We start from the raw sequence: 26,440 nt of genomic DNA, 5'->3' as shown, positions 1-26,440 counted from the left end.
CCAGCAGAGGACCTTTTTCTACTTACTAAATCACCCAAACTTGTCTCTACTTGTCCACCAAAAGTAGACTTGTTAAAGATTTATAAATCATTTTAGGGGTGGAGGTGGTGGAAATCTACCTTTAGGCCTGTGATTCTTTTCAAACTTGAAATCCCAATGTATATAACTAATCACAGTTGAGCTGCTCTGGCTGAACTGAGCAATTGGTGGTAGACCATTGTTTGGCTCATACACCTACAGCCTCAGTGGAGCTCCAAAAGCACCACTACTTTCTTTGATTATTACTTTTTATTCAGGATTGGTTAGATATCATTTGGTATCATAATGCTGGTTGTCAAAGACAACAGGCTTAAGATATTTTTATCTATAAAATAAGGGAAGAAATGTTTGTTTAAAAAGAAGGAGGGGGACTTCCCTGGTGGCACAGTGCTTAAGAATCCGCCTGCCAATGCAGGGGACATGGGTTCGAGCCCTGGTCCGGGAAAATCCCACATGCCACAGAGCAACTAAGCCCATGCTCCACAACTACTGAGCCTGTGCTCTAGAGCTCACTAGCCACAACTACTGAGCCCACATGCCACAACTACTGAAGCCCGGGCACCTAGAGCCCATGCTCCACAACAAGAGAAGCCACCACAATGAGAAGCCCGTGCACCTCAACAAAGAGTAGCCCCCGTTCGCCACAGCTAGAGAAAGCCCGCGCGCAGCAACGAAGACCCAGTGCAGCTAAAAATAAATAAATAAACAAACAAGAAGAAGGAGGGTGGGAGGAGTTAGAGTACCACTTCAGAAAATTTAACATCCAGATAGTAGGAGTCACAGAAAGGGACACAGAAGGAATGAAATTGCTCAAAAAGTTATTCAAGAAAATTTGCAAGAACTGAAGGGTGAATTTCCACATGGGTTAAGTACAAGATCAGAAATCAAAATGGCTCTGGACTTCAACAAAAACAAAAGGGAGCATAGTAAAACTTACAAAATTCTGAGGAAAAATTACTTCCAACCTAGAACTCTTAACCTGGCAAACTCATTTAAATCTGAGGGTAAAGATATTTTCCGTTATGCAGGGTCTCAAAAAATTTACTTTGCAGGCACTTTATCAGGAAGCTACTAGAGGGTTTACTCTACCAAATTGGGGAGTAAAACAAGAAGGATGAAGATTTGGGATACTGAAAATGAGGGATTCAGCTAGAGAGAGAGGTGAATAAAGGGAATCATCAAATTCAAGTTGAAAGAAGGTCTCAAGATGAAGGCTTTCCTCTAGGTATAGAAATCAACAAATCTAGACTTGAGCAAGTCAGAAAGCTCAAGGAGAGATTCTTCTAGGAAGATGAAATTGATAGAATAATTGAAGTGTCTCAGTGGATTGAGGAGTTGTAGTAATGATAATAAGAAATGAAACAAACAAGAAGTTTTTTCAGGAAAAATGTTTTTCAGGAAAGGAAAAGGAGCCATAGTATATTATATGGCTCAGCAGTGAATAGCATTACGTAGTCATAAGAAAGTTAAAGTGGAATGCAAATCTAACCAAAAAATAGGATATAACTATATGAGGAGAATGGAGAGGATATAAAGGGAGGGGAGATTTTCAAGAGAGCTGAATCCTTATTTTGCATAGTGGGAAGACAAGTAAAACTGAAAAATCAGTAGTGGCAATATTAGCATGTTATTTAGAGATACAGAGATAATACCAAAAAGAATCAACCAAAAGGGACTTCACTGGTGGCACAGTGGTTAAGAATCCACCTCCCAATGCAGGGGACATGGTTCGAGCCCTGGTCAGGGAAGATCCCACATGCCGTGGAGCAACTAAGCCCGTGCACCACAACTACTGAGCCTGCACTCTAGAGCCTGCGTGCCACAACTACTGAGCCCACGTGCCACAACTACTGAGGCCCACACTCCTAGAGCCCGTGCTCCACAACAAGAGAAGCCACTGCAATGAGAAGCCCGTTCACCACAACGAAGAGTAGCCCCTGCTCGCTGCAACTAGAGAAAGCCCGCGTGCAGCAACGAAGAGCTGACACAGCCAAAAATTAAAAATAAAATAAAAATAAATTTATTAAAAAAAAAAAGAGGAATCAACCAAAAGAGCTAAAAATTGTTGCCAAGGTGAAGCAGGAAATGGGAAGGGAGGAGAGTAAGGTACTACTGTTTTTCTTAAACCTTATAAACTTATTTTACTCATTAAAATGTAGATGTGTTATGCTTTGATTAAAAATAAAATAAAAACTAAATTAGGGTGAAAAGAGCTAGGATGTTGGACTTTCACATCAAAGAGACCTGGATTTATCTGGGTCTTCCATTTTCTAATTCATTGAACTCAGGCAACGTATTTAACCTTTTGAAGCTCAGTTTCCTTATCTGGAAAGGGAACATTAAAATAAGGTAGTTTATGTAAAGTAGCAAGCAATTTTTACCTCAGCAGGTGTCAGTCTCTACCCCTGTCCCTAAGGTTTCCCAGGAGGAAATAGGGAACCACCACCACTGTTGGGAAGCTTCCCATTCAATTATAAGACTAAGATTGTCCTTCTGGTTCATAGCTGTGTGCCTCTTCAGATTGAAGGCATGGCACTGGGATCTATGCCCTTTCTAAACTATCTGTAGATAGAGAATTTAATTAGAATTGAGATGATTTAGAGTATTGGTAGGGGTAGAATCAAGTTATAAGGACTGCTTGGTGGGAGAACTCTGGTCACACTCAGATTTCTCTTTCAGCATGAACTTCAGTGCAAATGCCATTAATGGTGTCTCTTCCATTAATAGAGAAAACAGTTGTCACATAGACTGATGAATTGTGGAAATTTCATGGAACCAAGATCAACAAGAGTGCTGTTGCTCTGGACCATCTGCCAAAGTATCAAAATACCTTTTTTTTTTTTTTTTAAGAACATCTACCTTAGCAACTGCTATTTTTGTTTCTCAATTCTATACACTTCTTTTGGAACAGTTCATAAAGCAGATCACTGTGGAACAAAAGGACACTTTATGAAAGCCTATTTCCCCGCCTTGGTGCATATTTGTGTAGTGTTTTACAGAGTACAGTGCTTTCCCAGTTATGACTTGATCCCCTATGGCAATGATTCTAAACCTCTCACACTTGCTTCTCCCTCTTCCTCCCCTCACCGCCCCCTCTCCACCAAAAAAAATTATGATCCAAGAAGTCTTGGACAGGCGTGGCTGATCTGTTTTTTGAAACTGCCCTGGATTATTCTAATGTACTGACAGGTTGGGAACCCATGTCCTACAGCATGCTGTACCCCAGACATTCTAAACTGGGACAGATGAGGGAACCAAGGTCCACAGAAAGGTGACAGCTTATTCACTCTCACCCATCAACAAGCATATCTAGACTGGACATGTTTTCTGCACTTCAACTCTGATTCTATCTTTGGTTGACTAGGCTTTTTAATTTTGATTCTCTAACTTGTATTAAGAGAGAAATTAACACATTTTACACAAGATGTGGTCTCAGTTAAAAATAAGATTTGGAATCTTATTTTATAGCATCTTTTTAATTTTTTCCAGATGCAAAAGGAAATGAAACAGAATCAAACTTTTTAATAAACTCTTGCTCCTCCACAGTAGGGTAGCATAACAAGCTAGACTTAACTAGATCTGAATATCCACATTTGGGATCTGGGACTTAACTAGATCTGAATATTCACGTTTGAGGAAAACTGGAGTGGCCTTGAAAAGAGTAGAGATTTGGGTAATTTTGGCACAGAGGCAGGTTTGAGAAGTTGGTTCGTCAGGCTACCCAGGGAGTTTTGGTCCTGTCTTCAGGAGTATTCAACAGTAGGAGTAAGAAAGTGTGTTGCATGATATAAAAATACTGTATCTGGTTTTAAACTTTTATCATATTATACATTTAAAGTCACAACCTAAACATCTTGGGAATGACTAGGAATGGAGATCTGGATATCTCTGAAACCTTATTTTCTCACTGGAGTTCTCTCAGTTACTTCTAATAAGACAAGTTGTGACTTGCAAACATTTGCCCAGCAGCCTCTAGGTGTCCTCAGGGAAATTAAAAGCAGCGGTATGAAGAGCCGTAGAGTTCTGTGCTGGTAATTAAGAGCACAGAGTACAGCTTATAATTATGTAGGCTTTTGCCTGTTCCCATTTATCATTGGTAAGCTAAATGACTGTTCAGCGATTTCAACTGCGATTTAAGAGAAAATAGACCTTTTTGTGAAAAGGTCCTCTGTCTCCCGAAGTTTCATTCTCTTTTCATAGAAGAGCTGTCTCCTTTCGTAGTGGTTATGATTTAGTAAATGACTCAGAGATGCTGGAGGGGCCCCTAATCTGTTAACTCATGAGATTTTAACTACTTCTTTTTCAAAAACAACTTTGTCCTTTATGAATCTGGTGCAACCTGTGTCATCTCTTCTGGTTGGGAGGACCTTTTTAAGATTACTGAAAATATTTTTTCACACTTTTTAAATTAAAACCAGAAGATAGGTACAAATGTTCTACTCTTGTGAAAGATCATTAATAATACTATTTCATTATCATAAATTTGGTAGAGTAGAAGAGAGAGACTTAAGAAAAATAACACATTCACTCTACCAGAAAGTTATTTTTCTTGTTATTTAACACTGTATAAATGTTAACAGAACAAAGCATTAGATACCTGTTTGGCTAATAATCTCTTCATATAAGGTAACAGACTTATACTAAAATGCCTTACTATTTTATGCATATCCTAGTTTTCCTTCTGACGTTGTCCAGTGGGCCTATCCTCTTTTTTGGTTTATATTTGGGAGAAAAAAAGTGTGCATCTTGAAAAAAAAAAAAAAAAAAAAAAAAGTGTGCATCTTGTGGCACAAAGTGGTACAATAACAAGTATTGCTTCTTTCTCCCTCCACTGTTTTCTTTTAAAAAATGTAAGGGTTTTGTTTGTTTGTTTCTTTTTTGGTAAAAAGATTTTGGCCTGGTTGACTGTCAACCAGTATCAGAGGATATTAAAAACTTTAAGAATATAAGCAGGAGGGAAGGCATACTTAGCCATCATTTCTTCCTTTAGATTTCATTATCACTCAATTGGTACATTTTTCCTGACTGTTGTTAATTGTGTCTCTGTTAGCACTTTTGTTCAAAATTGAATTCAATATCCTCTCGTCTCCCCCTCAGTATTTCTTCCTGTTTCTCTGTGGCTGACTAGCATCACTGTTTGCCTAATTTTTGAAGAATATGGCTGGTGAACTATCTTTAACAAAATAACCTAATTACTTATTAAAATATAGATTATAGGACTCCTTCCCAGGCCAACTGATTCAGAATTGCTGGGCCCTGAATGCTTCCTTCTTGTCTGTTGTACAGATCCAGTTGGCCAACAAATCCTATTGATTCTACCTTTAAAACGTCTCTTGAATTCATTCATCATTCATTTTCCCTACTCTAGTTTAAGCCCTCATCTTTCACCCAGAATACAACAGTAGTTTCTTATGGATATCCTCACTTTGTCTCCCTCATTTGTTTATATTCCCTGCTGGTATCCAGTTAATCTTTCTAAAACATATCCATCTCCTGCTTGACAATCCTCCATTATTCCTTAATGTTAGCAAGTTAAAGTGTAAATTTCTTAGAGTGACGTTCAAGGTCTACTGCAATCTGGCCGTATCTAATCTGCTGTGTAGTATAGTTTATGTAGTTAGTGCACTCTGTAACTCTAGGGTGTAACTCTTTCCAATTATGGTCTACATGAACGGTACCTATAGGGTTCTTTCAGTGCAGCACAATCACACATGATGGCCCTGACTATGCACCTGTCTTAGCACCCTGGCCTCTCCATCCTGTCTGTACATACACCTTACTTTCATAAATACAATACTCACCACCAGTCCCTAAGTGCACTATACTAGTGATTTCTCAGAGCCTCTGCTCCTTCAGAGTGAATGTTCTTTCCTCTCTCATTCCCTACTTGTTGAAATCCTTCTCATATTTCAGGTCCCAGTATAAGCGTCAGATCCTCTGTGAAGCCTTCCACAGTTCCTCTCATGTTAATTGTTCCTTCTATTGAGTCTTTTTCCTCCTTATACTCTTTATTTAACAGTTCTTTCTTTTCTTCTTCCTTTGAGATAAAACTTAAATACAATGAAATGTACAAGTCTTGAGTGAGCCTTTGGGTCAGTTCCTACAAATGCTTCTACCTATGTTTCCCAGATACCTATCAAGATACGCTTATACATTTTTACACATTTATAATTGATCTATTAATATGGTTAATCATTTCTATGTGTTTCTGCCTTACTAAATTATAAGCTCTAATTAGAGCTTATAAGGCAAAGTCTATGAGTTTGTCTCTTTCCCATGGAAAAAGGAGAACCTACTGTGTGTTCAGCACTGAACCAGTCTTGAATATTGTACCAATTAGGATACAGCTCAGCTCCTCTCTTAAGAGGCCCCCAAAGACACTGGCTTAAACAAATAAGACAGATATTTTATTTCTCTCACGTATTACAATTCAAAGTATAAGATGTCCAGAGCAGATCTGGCAGTTCCACAGTGTCAAGGACCTGGGCATCTTCATTCTTGTTGTTCCACATCTCCTTGTTCCGCCATCCTGGAAGTGTTGCCCTCACCACAGTGTTTCGGGTGACTAACCACAATATTCCATCCAACTGGGAAAGGGAAAAAGAAGAGAGCTTGTCTTGGAAGTTACACTTACTTGCCGATGACCAGAACACAGTCACATGACCACATCAGCTAAGAATCAGGAATACTAGAAGAGGAGAGAATGGATATTGAGGAACAGTTAACAGATATTGTTTCATATATGATCTCAATCTTCACAATAAACCTACAAACTATGTATAAGAAAACTAATACTCAGAGAAGCTAAGTAAATGGCTAGAAAACTGCAGATCTGAGATCTGAATTCAAAGCCTGTACTTTTTTTTCATTCTACCTAGTAAAGTGTTAGGAGGGACTATATAATTGTTACGAAATAAAGAAAGTCATTAATTTTCACAGTGTTACATCATGTATTTTCATATCACATATTTTCATAGTATCATATCTCTTCTAGGACATCCCATATAACTTTATTCCATACTTCTCATTATCTTTAAATGAATTACCATATCAACTGGCTTGTAACTTTTAAATCTATGATATCATTTATGAGGAAAAACAAATCACTATATTTGCCAAGCAAAAGCTTCTATACTCTGTATTTGTTTAGAAATGCTGTCTAGTCATAAAGTTGAAGGAGATTGTCTTGTAACCCCTTCATTTTAAAAGCAAGGAAAATCGAGGTCCAGAGCAGGTATAGGACTTGTCCTGTATTCCATTACTACCCTTGCTTCTTTTCAAGCATCATGGACAAGGACTAGCCTAATTAATCACTTCTATAAGTAACCATAATTGTTATACTTAAGAATTGTCTCAGGTTTGCAGAGTTGTCCTGATCTGGAAATTCAAACTGAACAATGCATAAGAAATGTGTGTAATCCTGGGCTGTTTTAGTGAAGAATGGATATTATCTAGCCCAAAAAAAAAATCTTTATAACTGTCAGGAACCTGTTTTAGAAAGGATGACTGCTATTTGACAGTCAAATAAAAGGAATGGGTGAGGTCATTCCTACCCATAATTCAAAACCCAAGTCAAATGCCATCTACCTCTCAAAGCCTTTCCTAAACCTTGTAAATTGATGTGAGCACTTTCCTTTCCAAACTCTAGCCTTTAAATATCTCCAGGTACTCATATATATTCTTTAAGTTACAGCTAATGGTGCCTTCGTCAGGGTAGGTTTCATGTCTGTTTTGTTTTCACTACATCAGTGGCGCCCAGCCCAGGCTTTGTTTTTTGTTGGCACTCAGTAAATGTTTTATGGAATGAAGTATCCATCATGGCATTTTAGGAGAATACTTTGCAGCTGGCTTTAATAAACAATCCTTGAACTAAGAGTTTCAAAGATTTAGTCCCAGTCACTTGCTTATAGCTTTGTAGCTGTATGCAGGTCATTTAACTCCTCTGAGCCTTATCAGTCAGATTGGAATACGAGTAACAGGAAATGAAGAGCTGGTGAAAAACTTAGTAAAAGGAACACAACATTAAGGTGGCACTGTCCCTAAAGCCGCTTGCTGCATCCCACATAGTGCCTTACATGTATTAAGCAAACAACTACTTCAGTTTTTCTAATTTAATTGAATCATAATGGTATATATTTTATTGAAATCAAAGTTTGGCCCTAGTAGTTGACACAGCTTTGTTGGAGCTGGGAAGTTTTACCAAGGGAAAATAAAATTATTGCCCTCATGCAGGCTGATTCTCCTATCCTAGAACAGTTTCATTATGAACCAAGGATCAATGAAAGAGGAAGCAGCCTGATGCCCAGGGATTTTCTTAGTACTTCTTCCTGTGCAAGCACATGCTGGACCTGGGAGGCAGAACAGGAACTTGCCACCCTCCATTTTCCATCTTACAGGAACAACCCAAAGGAAAAAAGGGACTTCTGTCAGAGGAATAGAGGTAGGTGTGACAGGACTATCCTGAAGCCAGGATTACCCTGGGGGTGGGATGCTTTGTATTCTGCCCACCCAGCTAAACTGTCTTGGGCATCAGTGAGTTAAGTTTTTCCTTGTGTGGTATGAGGAAACTAGTAAACCAAACCCAGAAATAAAGAAATTACCACGGAAGGCTTTCCTTAAAATACATTTAAAAGAGTGAAGCCATAACTAGAAGAATGTTTCCAAGGCAGAGCTGGCTCTAGCTTGGACCTCCTGGGTTTAGGGGATGAGAGTGGCCATTTGATTTGAGTTTGAGCATGTTTATTGTAAATAAAACCATTTCCCTGGAGCCTGGCAAGTTTTGCAGAAGGCATACCAAAATGTAATTGAATTGTGACTGCCTCTTAAATTGTGAAATTAATTTTACACTTAACAAATGCTTTAAAAAATAGAGGAACAAGTGGCTTTAAAGTTCAGAGTGTTAATATTTGAAATCTGTCCAATTTAATTAACTGGGTCCCAGAGACTGTTTCCTTTTTCTCTGGTCAGTGTCACTGATCTAACACCCAATTTTCTTCTTTGTTGTGAGATAGGAATTAAATGTATCATTTATTTAGTTGTATTGACCTGAATCATATCTCCCCAGCATACATTCTTATTTCAGGAAATAGGATGCATCCATGTGGAATTTACTCAGTAACTCTTCCTAGTGACATTTGTGTGATCTAATTCAAGGAACTGAAATGAAGGCTGCACATGGTTTACTTGCATATGATGCAGCTGTTTTTAGTACTGTATTTACATTTTTAAAAGCAAGAATGCACCTTCTTGATGGAACAGACATGCATTTTTAGATTCACAGACTCAAGAACCGTAGAACAAAGAAGTTTCTTAGAAATTGAACCTAGACATCTTTTTTGTTTTGAAGAGGTAGAAACTTGAGTCCCAAAAGATTTAGTGGCCCTGAACTAAGCTCACAGGGTCAGCCAGTGATAGAACAAAACAAGAAACTAGATGGGTTCCCAATTCAAGCTTCTTGTTTGTCCCAGATAAATATAGGTGTGGTTTACATTGACAATTTGTTATGACATCTGCAGCTTATTAAGACAGTGATAGACAACCTAGCCACTTAGCTACTTAAATCATCTAATTTCTGCATGAGCATATTATAGTATACTATAGTCCCTTTAGCTACCTACCCTTATTTTTCTTTTCCTGCTTATATACTTATTTTTAATCTTGTGTTTTTTTAAGCCACCCTAAATCAATTTTTTGAATGATAATATCTAAATAAATACTCCAAGTGATGCTTTGTGTTCATGCTAATTACTCATGTTTCCATAGTGTCTATGGTATGTCAGAGATCCTGGCAATGTTAATTATCCTAACAGTGTTTCATCTTTTCCATCTATCAGAAGTAGCAGTAAAAACAAATTTCAGGTGGAATGCCTAAAAAATATATCATTCTTTCATTGCTTCACAAGGTAAAGACACTGTAATCCCCATGATAAAATCCTTGAAATTGTTTTTATCAAGCCTAGAAAATAACTTAGGAGTGTATTTAGTATCTTAAAATGAAAGACTGGCTGATGGGATTGAAATATTACCTAGGTATTTAAAAGGGCATTGTGATTTATGGTAAACTGATTTTCAAAAAGGCTGCCAAGGGCATTCAGTGGGAAAAGAAAAGCCTTTTCAACAAATGATACCAGGACAACTGGCTAGCCACATGCAGAGGAATGAATCTGGAGCCCTACCTCATACCATATTATACAAATTAACTCAATATGGATCAAAGGTCTAAATCTAAAAGCTAAAATTATAAAATTTCTAAAAGGAAATGCAGGTGAAAATCCATGTAATCTTGGGTTAGGCAATGGTTTCTTAGATATGATATGAAAAGCACAAGAACAAAAAAAATAGATAAATTGGACTTCATCAAACTAAAAACTTTGTCAAAGGGCACTATCAAAGAAATGAAAAGATAATCTATAGAATGAGAGAAAATATTACAAATTATATATATATGTATGTATATATGAAAAGTGGGCAAAGGACTTGACTGGACATTTCTCCAAAGAAGATATACAAATGACCAATAAGCACTGTAAAGATGCTCAACATCAAAACTGTGATGAGGTATCACTTCATACCCACTAGGATCCTAGCATATAATTTTAAAATGGACAACAATTATTGGTGAAGATGTGGAGAAATTGGAACTCTTGTACGTTGCTAGTGGAAATATAAAATGGTACAGCTTCTGTGGAAACGTCTGGAACTTTTGTGGCAGTTCCTCAGAAAGTTAAACATAATTGTCATCTGACTCAGGAATTCTGCTCCCAAGCATATATCTAAGAGATTAAAAACTTATGTTCACACAGATATGTATACACAAATTGTAGCTTTATTCAAAATAACCAAAAAGTGGAAACAACCCAAATGTCCATTAACTGAGAAATGAATAAACAAAATGTAGTATATTCATAAAATGAAATATTATTCAGACATAAAAAGCAATGAAGTACTGTTACATGCGACAACATGGATAAAGGTTGGAAATTTTATGCTACATGAAAAAAGCCAGACACAAAGGCCATGTATTTTATGACTCCAAACATCCAAAGTAGGCAAATCCATAGAGTCAGAAAGTAGATTAGTGGTTGTCAGGGGATAGAGGGGAGATGTGAATTGGGACTAACTGCTATTAGGTACAGGGTTTCTTTCTGAGGTGATAAAAATGTTCTGTGATTAGATATTGGTGATGGTTACACAACATTGTGAATATGCTGAAAACCACAGAAGTGTATACTTTAGAACGGTGAATTTATGTTATATGAACATCTTAATGTAAAATACTGAAAGTTTTTTAAAGCAGGTATACCCGACGATAAAATAAAGGTGTTATAAAAGGTTAGAGACGGTTATGAAGGATTTCTAATCATAAGGGAGTGAAATAATTTGCTACCCCCAAAATCCCCTATGACTGATAAAGAACTTTGTCTCCTCTGGCTTTCAGAGGATTAAGAGAAAGGCTCTGTGGTGTGGTTTTTACAGCTTGACAGGAAGAATCAGTCATTAGATGACCCTCTGCTCAGAGTCAGGGAATGTCGTTAGAGATGTTATGCAAGTTGAGATGATAAAAATAAATTACCTCCACTGAGTAAATCACCTGTAGTTCAGAAATAGCAAAAAAGTTGGCAAACTAATAGAGCATAGGGGTAGGACTGATGGGATGTGATTTTTCTTTTTTAATGTAGAGTCCAACGGCAGCTCTCCCTAGATTTTGTGCTAAAATAAGAGCATTTTCACACATTTTAATTGCTCTGTGATAACAACAGTGTGAACTCCATCCACAAACATTTATCTACTTAATTTTGCTCTAATTGCAGTGTAGCAAGCATTTACCTTGTAAGTGGGAATAACTGTCCATTTAGTAAAAAGAAGTCCCTTCTCACATTGCTAATCCTGTTGTGTATTTCTGTAATAAAGAGTAATAACAAATGACCTTTTATATTTTTCCATTTTTAGCTTTCATTTATAGAATACCATGTGCAAAGTAGCATCTTTATGAACTGGAACCCTAATTGCTCCTTAAACATTAGTGAAAAATATTTAAAAACTGTAGAAGTTAAGGTTTCACAATATTTCTGATCAGGATTTTAAATGAGGCTTTTTTGCCTTTATAAAACTTGATAGTACTTGGTGCTATAATGTTCATGATAAACCATATAGAACTGTCTTTGAGGTACATTTTTTTTTTTTTCGGTACGCGGGCCTCTCACTGTTGTGGCCTCTCCCTTTGCGGAGCACAGGCTCTAAACATGCAGGCTCAGCGGCCATGGCTCATGGGCCCAGCCGCTCTGCAGCATGTGGGATCTTCCCGGACCGGGGCACAAACCCGTGTCCCCTGCATCAGCAGGCGGACTCTCAACCACTGCTCCACCAGGGAAGCCCTGAGGTACATTTTTAAAGTGAGATTTATATAACTTAATAGCTATCTAAATTTTTCAATTATTTTCCAGACCTGTCATTTACTCCATCATTTATAGTGATGCTACAAGACAGAGAGGAATGGATAAAAACATTGGCGAGCAACTCAATAAAGCTTATGAAGCCTTTCGACAGGCATGCATGGATAGAGATTCAGCAGTAAAAGAGCTACAGCAAAAGGTACGTGGTTTTGTTTTTGAAAGTTATTTACCCTGGTAAATGGAATTTGAGTCTTGTGCAATGGACAATATTATATTGTTAGAAAGTGCCTTGAAGAACTAAAACACAGTGATATATTAATGGATGAAATTTGAGATTTTTATTTGCTATCTTTTTTAAAAACATTGTGACCTGTGGGAAGAATTCATTTTAAGGTGATTGTATTGAGGAAAGATAAGAATGTTATCTTCCATAAATAATTTTTAAATAAAATGACAAACTGAAAGTCAGAAGTATTATTATCTCAGCTAGTTTTATTTTTGTGTGTTTTTTTTGTTTTTTGTTTTTTTCGATACGCGGACCTCTCACTGTTGTGGCCTCTCCCGTTGTGGAGCACAGGCTCTGGACGCGCAGGCTCAGCAGCCATGGCGCACGGGCCTAGCCGCTCCGCGGCATGTGGGATCTTCCCAGACCAGGTCACGAACCCGTGTCCCCTGCATCAGCAGGCCGACTCTCAACCACTGCGCCACCAGGGAAGCCCTTTTTGTGTTTTTTTTTTTACATGGTTATTTGGCTGGTGCAAGGACTGTACAAATCTTAAAATATCCTGGAACTAAATTTGTTATTATTTTATAATAGTCTTCCATTCTTTAAATGTAACAGTTAAAAATCAACTCTTTCAGTGAAATCTTTAGTGACTTACCAGAATGTTCAGCTTTTTAAAATTACTCCTGTACACATAAAACTTCTGTTTAGTGCTTTCAGTTTCAAAAGAAAGTAAATTGGAAGAAAGGTATACCCAGGCAAAAATTACTTGGTCTGGTAGTTACCAGGCACATGTCTGTTATTGGTCCATTATAAGGTTTTCACTGGTCTACAGCAAAATGAGAAAAATGAGAATAATGTAATGAACTTCTTACAGTGCTAAATATATTCCATTTAAAATTCTGTCCTTTATTCTGATATTGTTTCCATGTTTCTGTACTGTCAGAATAAAGAGCAAAATTTTATTAACATATATATTCATTGAATGATGATCATAGAGTTTTTTGCTTGCTTGTTTAATATCATTACTTAGTGTTTTGGGGGTCCCCAATACCACCCACACATTCTGCGATTCTCTAGAAGGACTCACAGGACTTAGTATACTGTCATACTCAGAGCTAAGATTTATTACAGAGACATTGTAAAGATACACAGCCAGATCACTAATGGAAAAAGACATCAGGTGGAGTCTAGAGGAATCTGTGTGCAGGCTTCCTATGCTCTTTCCCTCCTGTGAGAGGTCACACAGAGTGCACCCTCTCCAGCTCAAAAATTCACTCAACACACTTGCAGTGTTTTGGCATGGGGAACTCCATTTGAGACTCAAGAGCTTGCGTTTTTTTTAAGGGCTGGTTACATAGGCACCGTCTGTCAACCAAAATTTCAGATTCTCAGAAGGAAAGTAGTTATTCACCATAAATCTCATGGTACAGTCTAAGTAGGCTGGCACAGCATTTAGAATCTTATCACTTAAACGTTTTCAAAAATCAAGTTCCCAAACATACATTGGTGCTAAGCAATGGTCTAAGATCCAGGAATATAAAAATAAGTGGCAACCATCAAGTTGCATTTTAATATATATATGTATATATATATTTCTATTAATATACATATATTAAATACATATGCACATATGCTTCAATTTACAAAAGAAAGAATGAATGCAATCATTTCAAGCGATCAAAATGAGGGCTTAAATTAAGCATTGGGAATAAATTTGGGAATAAATGTAAGATTTATTTAGGAGATAGAATGAAAAGCAGGTGGCATATGAATGTAGGCCACTTCTGAGGGTGATGGCATAGATTCTAAGATGATACCCATGTATCTGGAAGAGAAGACTGGATTAATAGTGGTGCTGATTAACTGAAACCAAGAATGGAGAAGAAGGTTCAGATTTAAGGGATTGGGAAATAAGATGTATAATTAGGTTTTAGTTATTAGGTTTGGTTACCTATGGGGCATGCAGGTGAAAATGTCCAATGGATGGTTGCAAATATGGACCTAAAAGCCTAGGTAGAGTTCTGAATTGGAGATTATAGATATAGGTTATAGAACAACAGATTTCATCATAGCCTTGAATGTTTATAACATTTCTGAGTTATATGTATGGGGTGAAGGAATATATGAAGGACAGGAGGGTAAGAGGAAGAAAATAAGGAAAACCAGTTGGTTGCTGGAGATTCAGAAATAGGTTAAGGAATTTACTATGAACAGAGGAGAAACACCCAGTCCTCTAAGAATTGGCTGCAAATGAAAATAAGTTTGCAGATAAGAGGTGGAGGTGGCAGGAAGTTAAAAGGGTTATCATGAATCACTTATATCTGGAATCCAAAAAAAGTCAAACCTGTAAAAAACAGAGAGTAAAATGGTGGTTACTAAGGAATTGGAGGGGGGCAGATAAGACTGACGGTGTTTAAATTTGTAACAAGTAGTAAAGCTAGAGATCCAATGTACGGTATGACAAATATAGATAATAATATTGTACTATAATTATTAAATGTAATAAATATTACTACAACAATCCTATTACAATATATAAATGTATCAAAGTAACACACTGTACACCTTAAACTTACAAAATGTTACATGTCAAATTCATTCAATTTAAAAAACTCAAATAAACAAAAAATAGTAGGGTTATCATATGAGAGTACATTTTTTTCCTGTGAAATACAAGATAAGGTCATCTATTGAGTGAAATGATTTTAGAATATTCTGAAAGTGGTAATAAAGACTTGAAAGCTTCAGTTAAGAAAAGAAAGAAGAAAAATTTTGCATCCAGCCTTTACCATGAATTTTTGGTGGTGTCAATCCATGTTTGCCGGTTATTTTTTCATCAAGTTTCTTGATATAGAAGTAGAACAAGTGGGTAGCCAAATCCAGGATTAAAAGATTGTAGAGTTAAGAGTAGAAGAATTTCTGGTTAGGTGGCCAGAAAGTGCATACTAAAGCAATTGAAATTATGTGCTTTGCGATATAAGCTAAAATCAGAAAGAAGCTAATCTAGGAGGAATCTAACAGACTAAGAACAAAAAGAGGGTTTATGGCTGAAGTGTTCATGAAGTGAGAGAACAGAAATAGAGGGAGTAGAAGAATGTGAGAGTTCAAAGGATAGGTTATTGTCAATGAGTAAATACTGATGTTTAGGATCTTCTGTCTTCATAATGAGTCATAAAAGTGGGTAGCTGGAATGAGATTGAGGAATTCAAGAAACTCTAAGACTAGAGCAGTTCTCCTAGAATGGTGGTAGTTTTAGGAGCATTTAGAGAGACTGTTGTGAAAGGAAGATCAAAAATTCTTGAATGTGAGGAAATGACTAGTATCTTGGAAGATAACTGTTTTGAGGAGAGACTGGTGTAATTGAATGCCTTGTGAATGGTCTTTTGCTTAAGTTTAAATGAGTAATGGCCCAGAAGTGGCAATAATGAAGCAAGATCATACTTATCTTTTTGTTCTCCCACATCTAACTCCATCACCCAACCCCTGTGGTTTGATATGACACTAGACAGCTTCATATGAGGGGGTTACAGAGGCATCTGTATCCTCAAGAGACAACATAATTATTCCCATTTTAATGTGAGATGCCAGGCTTGCTGAAATGCACATTCTTAACCACTGGACCACCAGGGAAGTAACATGGCCCTTTCAAAAGAACAAAATAAATTTCCAGAAACAGCCCCTGAAGAAACACATGCATCAGACTTAATAAACAAAGACTTTAAAATAACTGTTGTAACTATGCTCAAAGAGCTAAATGAAGCCAGACTCAAAGAACTAAAGGAAATCGGGAAAGCAATAATATGAACAAAATAAAAATTTTACTAGAGGGGTTCAAGAATACACTTGAACAGGCAGAGTAAATGATCAGTGAACTAAAAGACAGGTCATTTGAAAAAATGGAGCCTGAGGTACAAAAAGAAAAATGAAAGAAAAGTTAACAGAACCTAAGGGACTTATAGGACACTATCAAGTGCAGCAATATATGCATCAAGGGAGAAGGAGAAGAGAGAAATTCTTTTGAAGAAATAGATTATTTGAATAAATAATAAAACTTCTCAAGTTTGAGGAATAACATGGATATACAAATCCAGGAAGCTCAACACACTTCATGTAGGATAAACCCAAGAGTCATACATCAAGACAAATTATAATCAAACTGTTGAAAGACAAAGGTAGAATCTGGAAAGCAGCAGGAGGAAAGTGACTCATCATGTACAAGGGAGCCCCAATTAGGCTGTCAGTGGATTTCTCAGCAAAAACCTTGCAGACCAGAAGACAATGGGATGATGTATTTAAAGTATTGAAGAAAAAAAACTGTTAACCAAGAATTTTATATCTGGCAAAACTGTCCTTCAGAAATGAGGGAGAAATTAAAATATTCCCAGACAAACAAAAGTGGAAGGAGTTCATTACCCCTAGACCTGACTTACAAGAACTGCTAAGGAATGTCCAAGTTGAAGTGAAAGAGTGCTAGAGAGTAACTTGAAGCCAAGTAAAAATATAGTCCTCTGGAAAAGGTAAATACATAGACAAATATAAAAATCATTATTATTATAATTTTGGTTTGTAACTCTGATTTTTATTTTCTACAGGATTTAAAAGACAAATGTATAAAAAATAATTTTAAGTCTATATTAATGGGTACACAGTATATAAAGGTGAAATTTGTGACATCAATAGCAAAGTGGGGGGCAGAGCTATAAAGGCATAAGATTTTTGTATGCAGCTGAAGTTAAGTTGTTGTCGATTTGAGAGATTGTCATAACTTCAGGATATTATATGTAATCTCAGTGATAACCACAAAGAAAATATAAAATATGCACAAAAGGAAAGGAGAAGGGAATCAAAGTGTGTCACTACAAAACAACTACATACAGAGGAAGGCAGTAGCAGAATAAATGAGGAACAAAATGCTATAAGACATACAAAAAATAAAGAACAAAATGACAAAAGTAAGTACTTCCCTATGGGTAATTACTTTAAGTATAAATGGGTCCCACCCTACTCAAAAGACATAGATTAGCATAATGGATAAAAAAACAGGATTCCACTATGTGCTGTCTATAAGACTCACTTTAGATTTTAAAACATGCATAGATTGAAAATGAAAGGATGGGAAAAGACTCTGTGCAAATAGTAACCAAAAGGGAGCAAGTGTGGCTATACTAATATCAGACAAAGTAGACTTTATGTCAAAAATTGTTACAAAAAAAAAGGAGGGACATTACATAGTGATAAAAGGATGGTATCAAGAAGATATAACAGTTATAAACATATATGCACTGAACATCAAAACTCAAAAATATACGAAGCAAACATTTATAGTATTTAAGGGAAGAAATAGATGACTCTATAGTAACAGTAGGCAGCTTCAATATCTCACTTTCAGCACTTCCATTAATGGATAGAACAACCAGACAAAGATGATCAATAAGGAAATAGAAGACTTGAACAACATCATGGACCAATTGGAAATAGCAGACTTATACAGAATACTCCACCCAGCAGTAGCAGAATTCACATGTTTTTCAAGTTTACATGAAACATTCTCTAAGACCATATTTTAAGCCATTAAAAAGGTCATACAAAGTGTCTTTTCTAATCACAGTGGAATGAAACTAGAAATCAATGGCAGAAGGAAAACTAAGAAATTCACAAGTATGTGGAAATTAAATAACACACTCTTAAATAACCAATGGGTCAGAAAAAAAAATCATAAGGGAAATTAGAAAATATCTTGGAGACAAAAGAAAATGAAAGCACAACATACCAAAACTTATGGGATGCAGTGAAAGCATGCTGAAAGGGTGAAGAGAGATCACAAATCAGTAACCTAACTTTACACCTTAAGAAATTTAAAAAAGAACAAAATAAACCCAGAGCTACCAGAAAGAAGGAAATAGTAAAGATTAGAGCAATGATAAACAAAGTAGAGACTAGAAACTAATAAAGCCAATGAAACCAAGAATTGGTTCTTCTAAAAGATCAACAAAATTGACAAATCTTTAGCCAAATTGATTAAGAAGACTCAAATAACTAAAATCAGAAATGAAAGAGGGGACAATACTACCAATTTTACAGAAATAAAAAGAATTCCAAAAGTACTATGAACAATTGTACACCAACAAATTGGATAACCTAGATAAAATCGACAAATTCCTAGAAACACACAACCTACCAAGACTGGAACATGGAGAAATAGAAAATCTGAATAGACCTATATCTAGTAAAGAGGTTGAAACAGTAACCAAAAAGTTTACAACAAAGAAAGCCCAGAACTTAATGTCTTCCCTGGTGATTTCTACCAAACATTCAAAGAAGAATTAACACTAGTCCTTCCCACACTCTTCCAAAATATTGATCAAGATGGAACACTTTCCTAACTCAGTTCTATGAAGCCAGCAACCCTAATCCCAAAGCCAGACAAAGGCACTACAAGAAAACTACAGGCTGATATGTCTTATGAATATCAATACAAAAATCCTCAACAAAATACTAGCAAACGAAATTCAACAGCATTTTTAAAGGATTATACACTTTGACCAAGTGCGATTTATTCCTGCAGTGCAAGGATGGTCAAGTCAATCGGTGTAATCAAAATTAGTGAGTGTGGGCTTCCCTGGTGGCACAGTGGTTGAGAGTCCTCCTGCCGATGCAGGGGACATGGGTTCGTGCCCCGGTCCGGGAGGATCCCATGTGCTGCGGAGTGGCTGGGCCCGTGAGCCATGGCTGCTGAGCCTGCACATCCAGAGCCTGTGCTCCACAATGGGAGAGGCCACAGCAGTGAGAGGACCGTGTGCCGCAAAAAAAAAAAAAATCAGTTAATGTAATACACCACTTTAACAGAATGAAGAGGGGGACAAAAACCACAGGATCATCTCAATTGATGCAGAAGAGTTGATAAAATAACACCTTTTTTTTAAATAAAAGCGCTCAACAAACTAGGACTAGAAGGAAACTATTGCAACGTAATAAAGGCCATATACGAAAAACCCACAGCTAACATAGTACTCCATGGCGAAAGACTGAAAGCTTTTTCTCTGAGATCAGGAACAAGACAAGGATGTCCACTTTCACTACTTCTATTCAACATAGGACTGTAAGTCCTACCCAAAGTAATTAGGCAAGAAAAGCAATATCCAAATTGGAAAGGGAGAAGAAAAATTATTTCCATTTGTTTGCAGATTACTTGATCCTGTGTGTAGAAAACCCGAAAGATTCCATCAAATAAACTAGTAGAACTAATAAACAAATTCAGCAAAGTTGTAGGGTACAAAGTCAACACTCAGAAATCATTAACATTAAACAAACTGAAAAGGAAATTAAGAAAATTCAATTTACAATAGTATCAAAATGAATAATATACTTAAGAATAAACTTAACCAAGTAGGCGACAGACTTACACACTGAAAACTACAAAATGTTGCTGAAAGAAATTAAAAGAATAGGGAGTTCCCTGGTGGCTTAGTGGTTAGGATTCCAGGCTTTCACTGCCGTGGCCCAGTTCAATCCCTGGTCAGGGAACTGAGATCCTGCAAGCTGCACAGTGCAGCCAGAAGAAAAAAAAATTAAAAGAAGAAACATATGGGGAAAAGTCTGTGTTCTTGGGTTGGACCCTTACCTTTCACCATATACAAATTAACTTAAACCTGATCAAAGACCTAAATGCAAGAGCTACTATAAAACTCTTAGAAGAAATCATAGAGGGAGAGCTTCATGACATTGGGTTTGGCAATGACTTCTTAGATATGACACCAAAAACACAGACAACAAAAGAAAAATTAGGTAAGTTGGACTTATCAAAATTAAAACTTTTGTGCATCAAAGGACACTATCAACAGAGTGAAAGGCAACCCAAGGAATGAGCGAAGATAATTGCAAATCATTTATCTGATAAAGGATTGATATTTAGAATATATAAAGAGCTCCTACTCTCAACAACAGAAAACAACTTGATTAAAAAATAGGGAAAGGACTTGAATAGACATTCTCCAAAGAAGTTACACAAATGACCAATAAGCACATGAAAAGATGCTCGACATCATTAGGGAAATGCAAGTTAAAACCACAGTAAGACACCACTTTGTACCCATGGGGATGGCTATTACAGAAAATTAAATTAAGGGGCTTCCCTGGTGGCGCAGTGGTTGAGAGTCCGCCTGCCGATGCAGGGGACACGGGTTTGTGCCCCGGTCCGGGAGGATCCCGCGTGCCGCGGAGCGGCTGGGCCCATGAGCCACGGCTGCTGGGCCTGTGCGTCCGGAGCCTGTACTCCGCAACGGGAGAGGCCACACTGACTAATTTTGAGAGGCCCGCATACCGCAAAAAAAAAAAAAAAATTAAAAAAAAAAAAAAATCAGTGTTGGTGAGGATGTGGGGAAATTAGAACTCTTGTACATTGCTGATGGGAATGTAAAATAGTGTATCCACTGTGGAAAATAAATGATGTTTCTTCAAAACAAAACATAGGATTACCATATAATCTAGCAATTCCACTTCTGGGTATATACCCAAATGAACTGAAAGCAGGGATTCAAAGAGATATTTGTATGCCCATGTTCATAGCAGCCTTATTTAGTGGCCAAAAGGTGGAAGCAACCCAAGTGCCCCTCAATGGATGAATAGATAAACAAAATGTGGTATATACATACAATGGATAGACTAGTTGGATTCAGAGAGACAGAAAGTAGTAGGGTGGTTCCTGGAGGCTGGGGGAAAGGATTGGGGAATTAGTGTTTCAAAGGTCAGATTTTCAGTTGGGGAAGATGAAAAAGTTCTGGAGGTGGATGGTGGTGATGGTTGCACAACAATGTAAGTGTACTTAATGCCACAGAACTGTATACTTAAAAATGGTTAAAATGGCAAATTTTATGTTACATATATTTTACCACAACTTTCAAAAAATCTATTACCAAAAAACAAAAATCAGTGTAGCCTAGATTCTCCTGCTATCTATGTTTTATTGCTGTTCACCTGTCATTCATCAGTTTGTACAGACTCGCCTGCCTTTTACCACTTAGCTGTCCATACTCCAAGTCAGTTCTTCTCACAGCATTTCTTCTAGTTCACTGCAGTTTAAGACTCAGAAGCTCCTCTTTGAAAAGTCAGTGTGCTACATCCATTTAAGAACATTCTGTCAAGCAAAGACATCTGAGTATTCCAAATCAATAAAGGAGACAAAGACAAATAAGGCAGGTAAGTGATTTTTTTAAAATACTATTGGCCAAAATTACAAAAGCAGCACATGCTTATTGAAAAAAATGCAAATAATCCAAGATACACAGAATATAAAGTGATGGTCCTCTCCCTCACTTCCCAGAGGTAATCATTGTTAGTAATATATGTATATCCTTCCAGAATATGTGAATCATGTTTCTTCAAAAATGGAGTTATGCTAATTTGAAAAAGGTTTTAAATTTTTTTAAATACCTTTATCTTCACCATCATCATCACTAAGATTTATTGAGGCTTACGTTTGCCAAAGTGCTTCACAGTCATCTGATTTAATCATTTTACAGCTCTTATGAGGAAGAATTATCTTTCATATGAGGAAACTGAAGTACAAAAAGGGTGAAATAACTTGCCCACAACCACATCACTAATAAGTAGTAGAACTATGATTTGAAAAAAAAAATTGCTTGACCACAGATTTCATGTCTATGACTTCTTTGCCTAAAATCATCCACAGTCTTTCAAGTTCACACATACAGAACTACCTCATTCCATCTAATAACTGATCATATCTCTTGTACTACCTCTTACTTAAAGCACTATTTTTCTTTAACATTTCAGATACCATATTTGATTTTTCTCATTCCTTTTTGGGTTGCATTTCCTCATTCTTCTCTGTAGGTTTATTCTCTACTACCAGGTCACTAAACATTAGACTTATTCAAGGCCTTCTTTGCATCTTACTTTATATTCTTGTATGAGCGATTTCATCTTCTCCTATGGCTTCAAATACCTATGACAGTGACTCTTAAATTTATCTCCCTACTCCAGATTTACCCTCTGAGCTCTAGACTAATATATCTTATTGTCACTTGGAAGGCACATTAAACTGAATGTCAGACCTGAACTTATATATCCACTATTTTTTTCCCACCTATACCATATTAATAGAGTAATGAGTTTTATAAGGTACTGTGTGGAATAATACTGCCTTCTATTTATCCTAAGTTACCTCAGTTAAATTTCAAAGGATGATCCTTCATACTGCTCCTAATATCCTACTATTGATCGTCAAGTATATTTACTTTCCCTGGCCCCTAAGAGGTGTTCTTCTCTATACCAAATTTTCCATTGTTACATCTAGGCACTCCTACCACCATGACGTTAAATTGTTTGTCTTAGAACCTCTAGTCTGTAAGAAAACATGACTATTTTTAGCTCTTCCTTACAGTTTAGCCTTTATTCTAGACCATATTAAAATGGCAGGTAATCCCAGAAAATACTGAACCAATTGTATCCTTTTCCCTCCTTCAATCCTTAAATTCATATTACTTCAGAAAGTAGAAAGGAGAATTAACTTTTTATGAATGAGTATATTTTACAAGAGTCACATACTTTATATGTAAATACTCCCAGCCCTACAAAGTTGGCATTGTTAGCCCCGTTTTCAAATGAAGAAACTGAGACTCTCAGAAATATGTTAATTTTTTAACATAAGTGGCAGAATCTATACTGAAACAGTTTATCTGACTCAAAAGTCCATATTCATTATACTAACCTAGTTAAATCACAGCCCATTCCAGGTTTTCAAACAGTTTTCTTCCCATTGCTATAAATAACCAAATATAATCTTCCCTATCCTTGGATAAATCCTTACTTTGTGATTTATACATCTCTTACTAAGAGAGCCTAGAGTATAAAGTTTGCCATTCATATTTCTTTTATTCATCCTACAAATAATTTATGATGTTCTAGGAACATAATAAATGCTAGGGATTCAAAGATACATAAAACATAAAATGTACCTTTTAAAGGATTCACAGTCTAATATGGCTTATTCTGTTTCTTGCTTTGTATAAGCACTTAGGTATACCCAGACTAAAAGGTCTTCTGACTGTTGCAAAGTAGAGGAATATTTTAATCACGGTAGCCCCTGACATAAACAACTTTCAATGTGCTTGAAGGATAAGAGAAGAGATTATTATGTAGGGCAGTGGTAGAGTTGGCTTGGCCTCTGAATTTTGTGCAGATAGAATAAGCTATTGTTACAAAGAGATCAGGAAATACCATGCTTAAATAAGATAGAAGTTTATTTCTCTCTCATGTAACAGTCCAGAAGTGAGTAGCCAGGGCTAGTCAGGCAGCTCATTCACCCCTAAATTACAGTTTCCCTCTCTGGAGTCACAGTGGCTGCTCTACTTGTTATCATTTCCCTGCCAGTAAGAAGAGAGAGAAGTGGGGAAGAGCAAACAACTTCCTTTTAATGATGTAGTCCAGAATTTGGACAGGTCACTTCTGTTCATACCCTATTAGCCAGAACTTAGTTATATGGTCACACCTAGTAGTGGGGAAGGCCAGTAAATATATTCTCTAGCTGGATGATCATGTACCCACTTAAAGGTCTATATTACTGGGCTTCCCTGGTGGCACAGTGGTTGAGAGTCCGCCTGCCGATGCAGGGGACACGGGTTCGTGCCCCAGTCCGGGAAGATCCCACGTGCCGCAGAGCGGCTGGGCCCGTGAGCCATGGCTGCTGAGCCTGTGCATCTGTAGCCTGTGCTCTGCAACGGGAGAAGCCACACAAAAAAGTCTATATTACTAAAAGAAAGAATGAGAATGCGTATGTGGTAATAATTAGCAGTCTTTGCCATATCTTGTGACTGACTAGTTAAGCTGCCTAGGGAGTTTCAAATATCACAAGATTCTACAGTGTGGAATTAAATATTAAATCAGTTTTATTATACCAAGTTGCTTGTCACTCATTTCTGCCACTGTCCTGTGGGAGAAACCAAATATATTTTTAAAAGACTTAAGTACCCTCTATTGTTTCTTTGACCAAGAGAAGAATCTTAATAAAGTAATAAAAACATCTGAAAATTTAAAAACTGATTGCCAATTTAAAAGTCAGATTACCATATTCATAAATGATTAAGTTACAGAAAACTTCCTGCGTTTGATCTGCTTGTCCCCAGAGCCTTTGTATTATGTAATCAGAAAATATCCTCTTGTTGAGAAAAGAAGTATTTGTCTCTTCTTGCCCAGTTCTTGATTAAAAGAGAAATATCTACAATAACTTGTATATAAAGGATGAAATTTTCTTAATTCTAAAATAGTTCAGATGCTGTGCTATAAACTGCTTTTTCTTTGTACTGATAAGTAAGTTGAAGGATATAAAATATTTCAAATCATCCTGTGTGCTAAGCAAAGAGCCTTATTGACTAACCAGTGGGTATAAGGTAAAAACCTCAAATAAGACTAAATTTATGCTGTCTTTTTATCATAAATTACAGTTCTAAATGTTTTTCTGACAATAAATGTAAAGCCATAAGTATTGTGCTGTCAGATTGCTTTATTCTAGAGCTAGTCTTGACCCATGTGAAATGTAAACTCTCAAGGCTTATGTTACCTATAAAAGCTTGTAAAACATATTTTAAAGGAATGCATAAAGGCATAGCATGCCTTTATTTTACGTACTACTTTATTTTAAAATGCCTTTACTTTCACTTAAGACGTGAATGGCCTCATTATTGTTTACTACTCTTCCTTTTTACCTTTCTTTGCTCCTCAAAACATTTATCTTGGTGTAAAGTGTCGGTAGGAATAAAGTAGTTCACTCTTTTTTTTTTTCTACTGAAGCTACTGGTATTAGAATAAAGGTGCTTCTGGCTGTTTCTGATCGAAGGCTTATTTCTTCTATTGTACATTGTGAGTACTTTGCCATAAACTTGTTTTCCACCTATTAGAATTTAAAATGTTTGTATCCTTTGTTCCAGGCCTTAATTTTCAGAAATATGTCCTGTTAAAACTTTTAGGCAGGTATGCTAGGATATATATTCAAGAAGATTCATTAATAATTAGGAATATTTAAATTATGATACCCATTCAAAGATTATTTTGAGCACCTGCTCAATGTATTGTATCAGGAACTGCTCTAAGTTACTGGGTCTACAATGAGCAGCAGAAATGCTCCCTACTTCATGAAATGGTGGCACAGACTAGTTAAGCAGAGACTAGTCAAACAATCCTGTAAATGTAAAGTTTCAAACTCTGATAAGTATTAGGAAGAAAAGTAAACTGCTTTTAAAATGTCTGTTAGGGATTTGACCTAATTTAGAGAAGACAATTTTTATGAAGTGATTGTGGAAGGACAAGGTTGGGGGGCTTTCCAGGTACAAGCCCCATTCGCCTAAAGAACTGAAAGTATAAGGGAAATAATGCAATGAGAAGAGTCAAGGGCAAGACTTTGTAGAGTTTTAGAGGCCATATTGAAGATTTTTGGTTTTTTATTCTGTAATCAGTAGGGAGCCATTTAAGGTTTTTTGGGGGAAGGGGTGGGAGGAGGAAAGAGTGGGTCTTATGATTAGATTTACATTTTGCAAAGAACACTATGGCTACAGTGTAGAGAGTGGATTGGCTGATAGATTTAAGAAGAGCAGTTAGGCTGTTGCAGTAGTTCATTAATGTTGGATGCTTGAACTGTTATGTCTACATTGGAAATGAACAAGTGGATAGATTTGAGAGTATTTAAGATTAAAATTGACACTTGGTGATGGATTGGCAATAGAACAAGTAAATGTCAAGGATGGTCGTAGCTTTCTGGATAAATAGCGGT

At 36.6% G+C, this 26,440-nt stretch overlaps 1 protein-coding gene across 16 annotated transcripts in view; it reads left to right on the top strand.

Moving 5' to 3' along the window:
• TANK (TRAF family member associated NFKB activator) overlaps positions 1 to 26,440 on the top strand; it is an 86,908-nt gene that overhangs the window by 19,694 nt on the left and 40,774 nt on the right. For 8 of the 16 annotated variants that reach the window (XR_003001954.1, XM_024735833.1, XM_024735837.1 and 5 more), the window contains exon 2: positions 12,483 to 12,630. Coding sequence is in view for 8 of the 16 variants with exons in the window: in XM_024735833.1 (XP_024591601.1) it covers positions 12,532 to 12,630 (99 nt within the window). In the remaining 8 variants the exon portion in view is untranslated. Of the gene's footprint in view, positions 1 to 8,271; positions 8,480 to 12,482; positions 12,631 to 21,644; positions 21,853 to 26,440 lie in introns of those variants that run through there. The other 8 variants (XM_024735844.1, XM_024735839.1, XM_024735845.1 and 5 more) reach the window with 6 other exon arrangements.

Source organism: Neophocaena asiaeorientalis, unplaced genomic scaffold (assembly GCF_003031525.2).
Source record: "Neophocaena asiaeorientalis asiaeorientalis breed wild unplaced genomic scaffold, Neophocaena_asiaeorientalis_V1.1 scaffold72, whole genome shotgun sequence".
NCBI lineage: Eukaryota > Metazoa > Chordata > Mammalia > Artiodactyla > Phocoenidae > Neophocaena > Neophocaena asiaeorientalis.
This window is presented reverse-complemented; position numbering and strand designations above follow the sequence as displayed.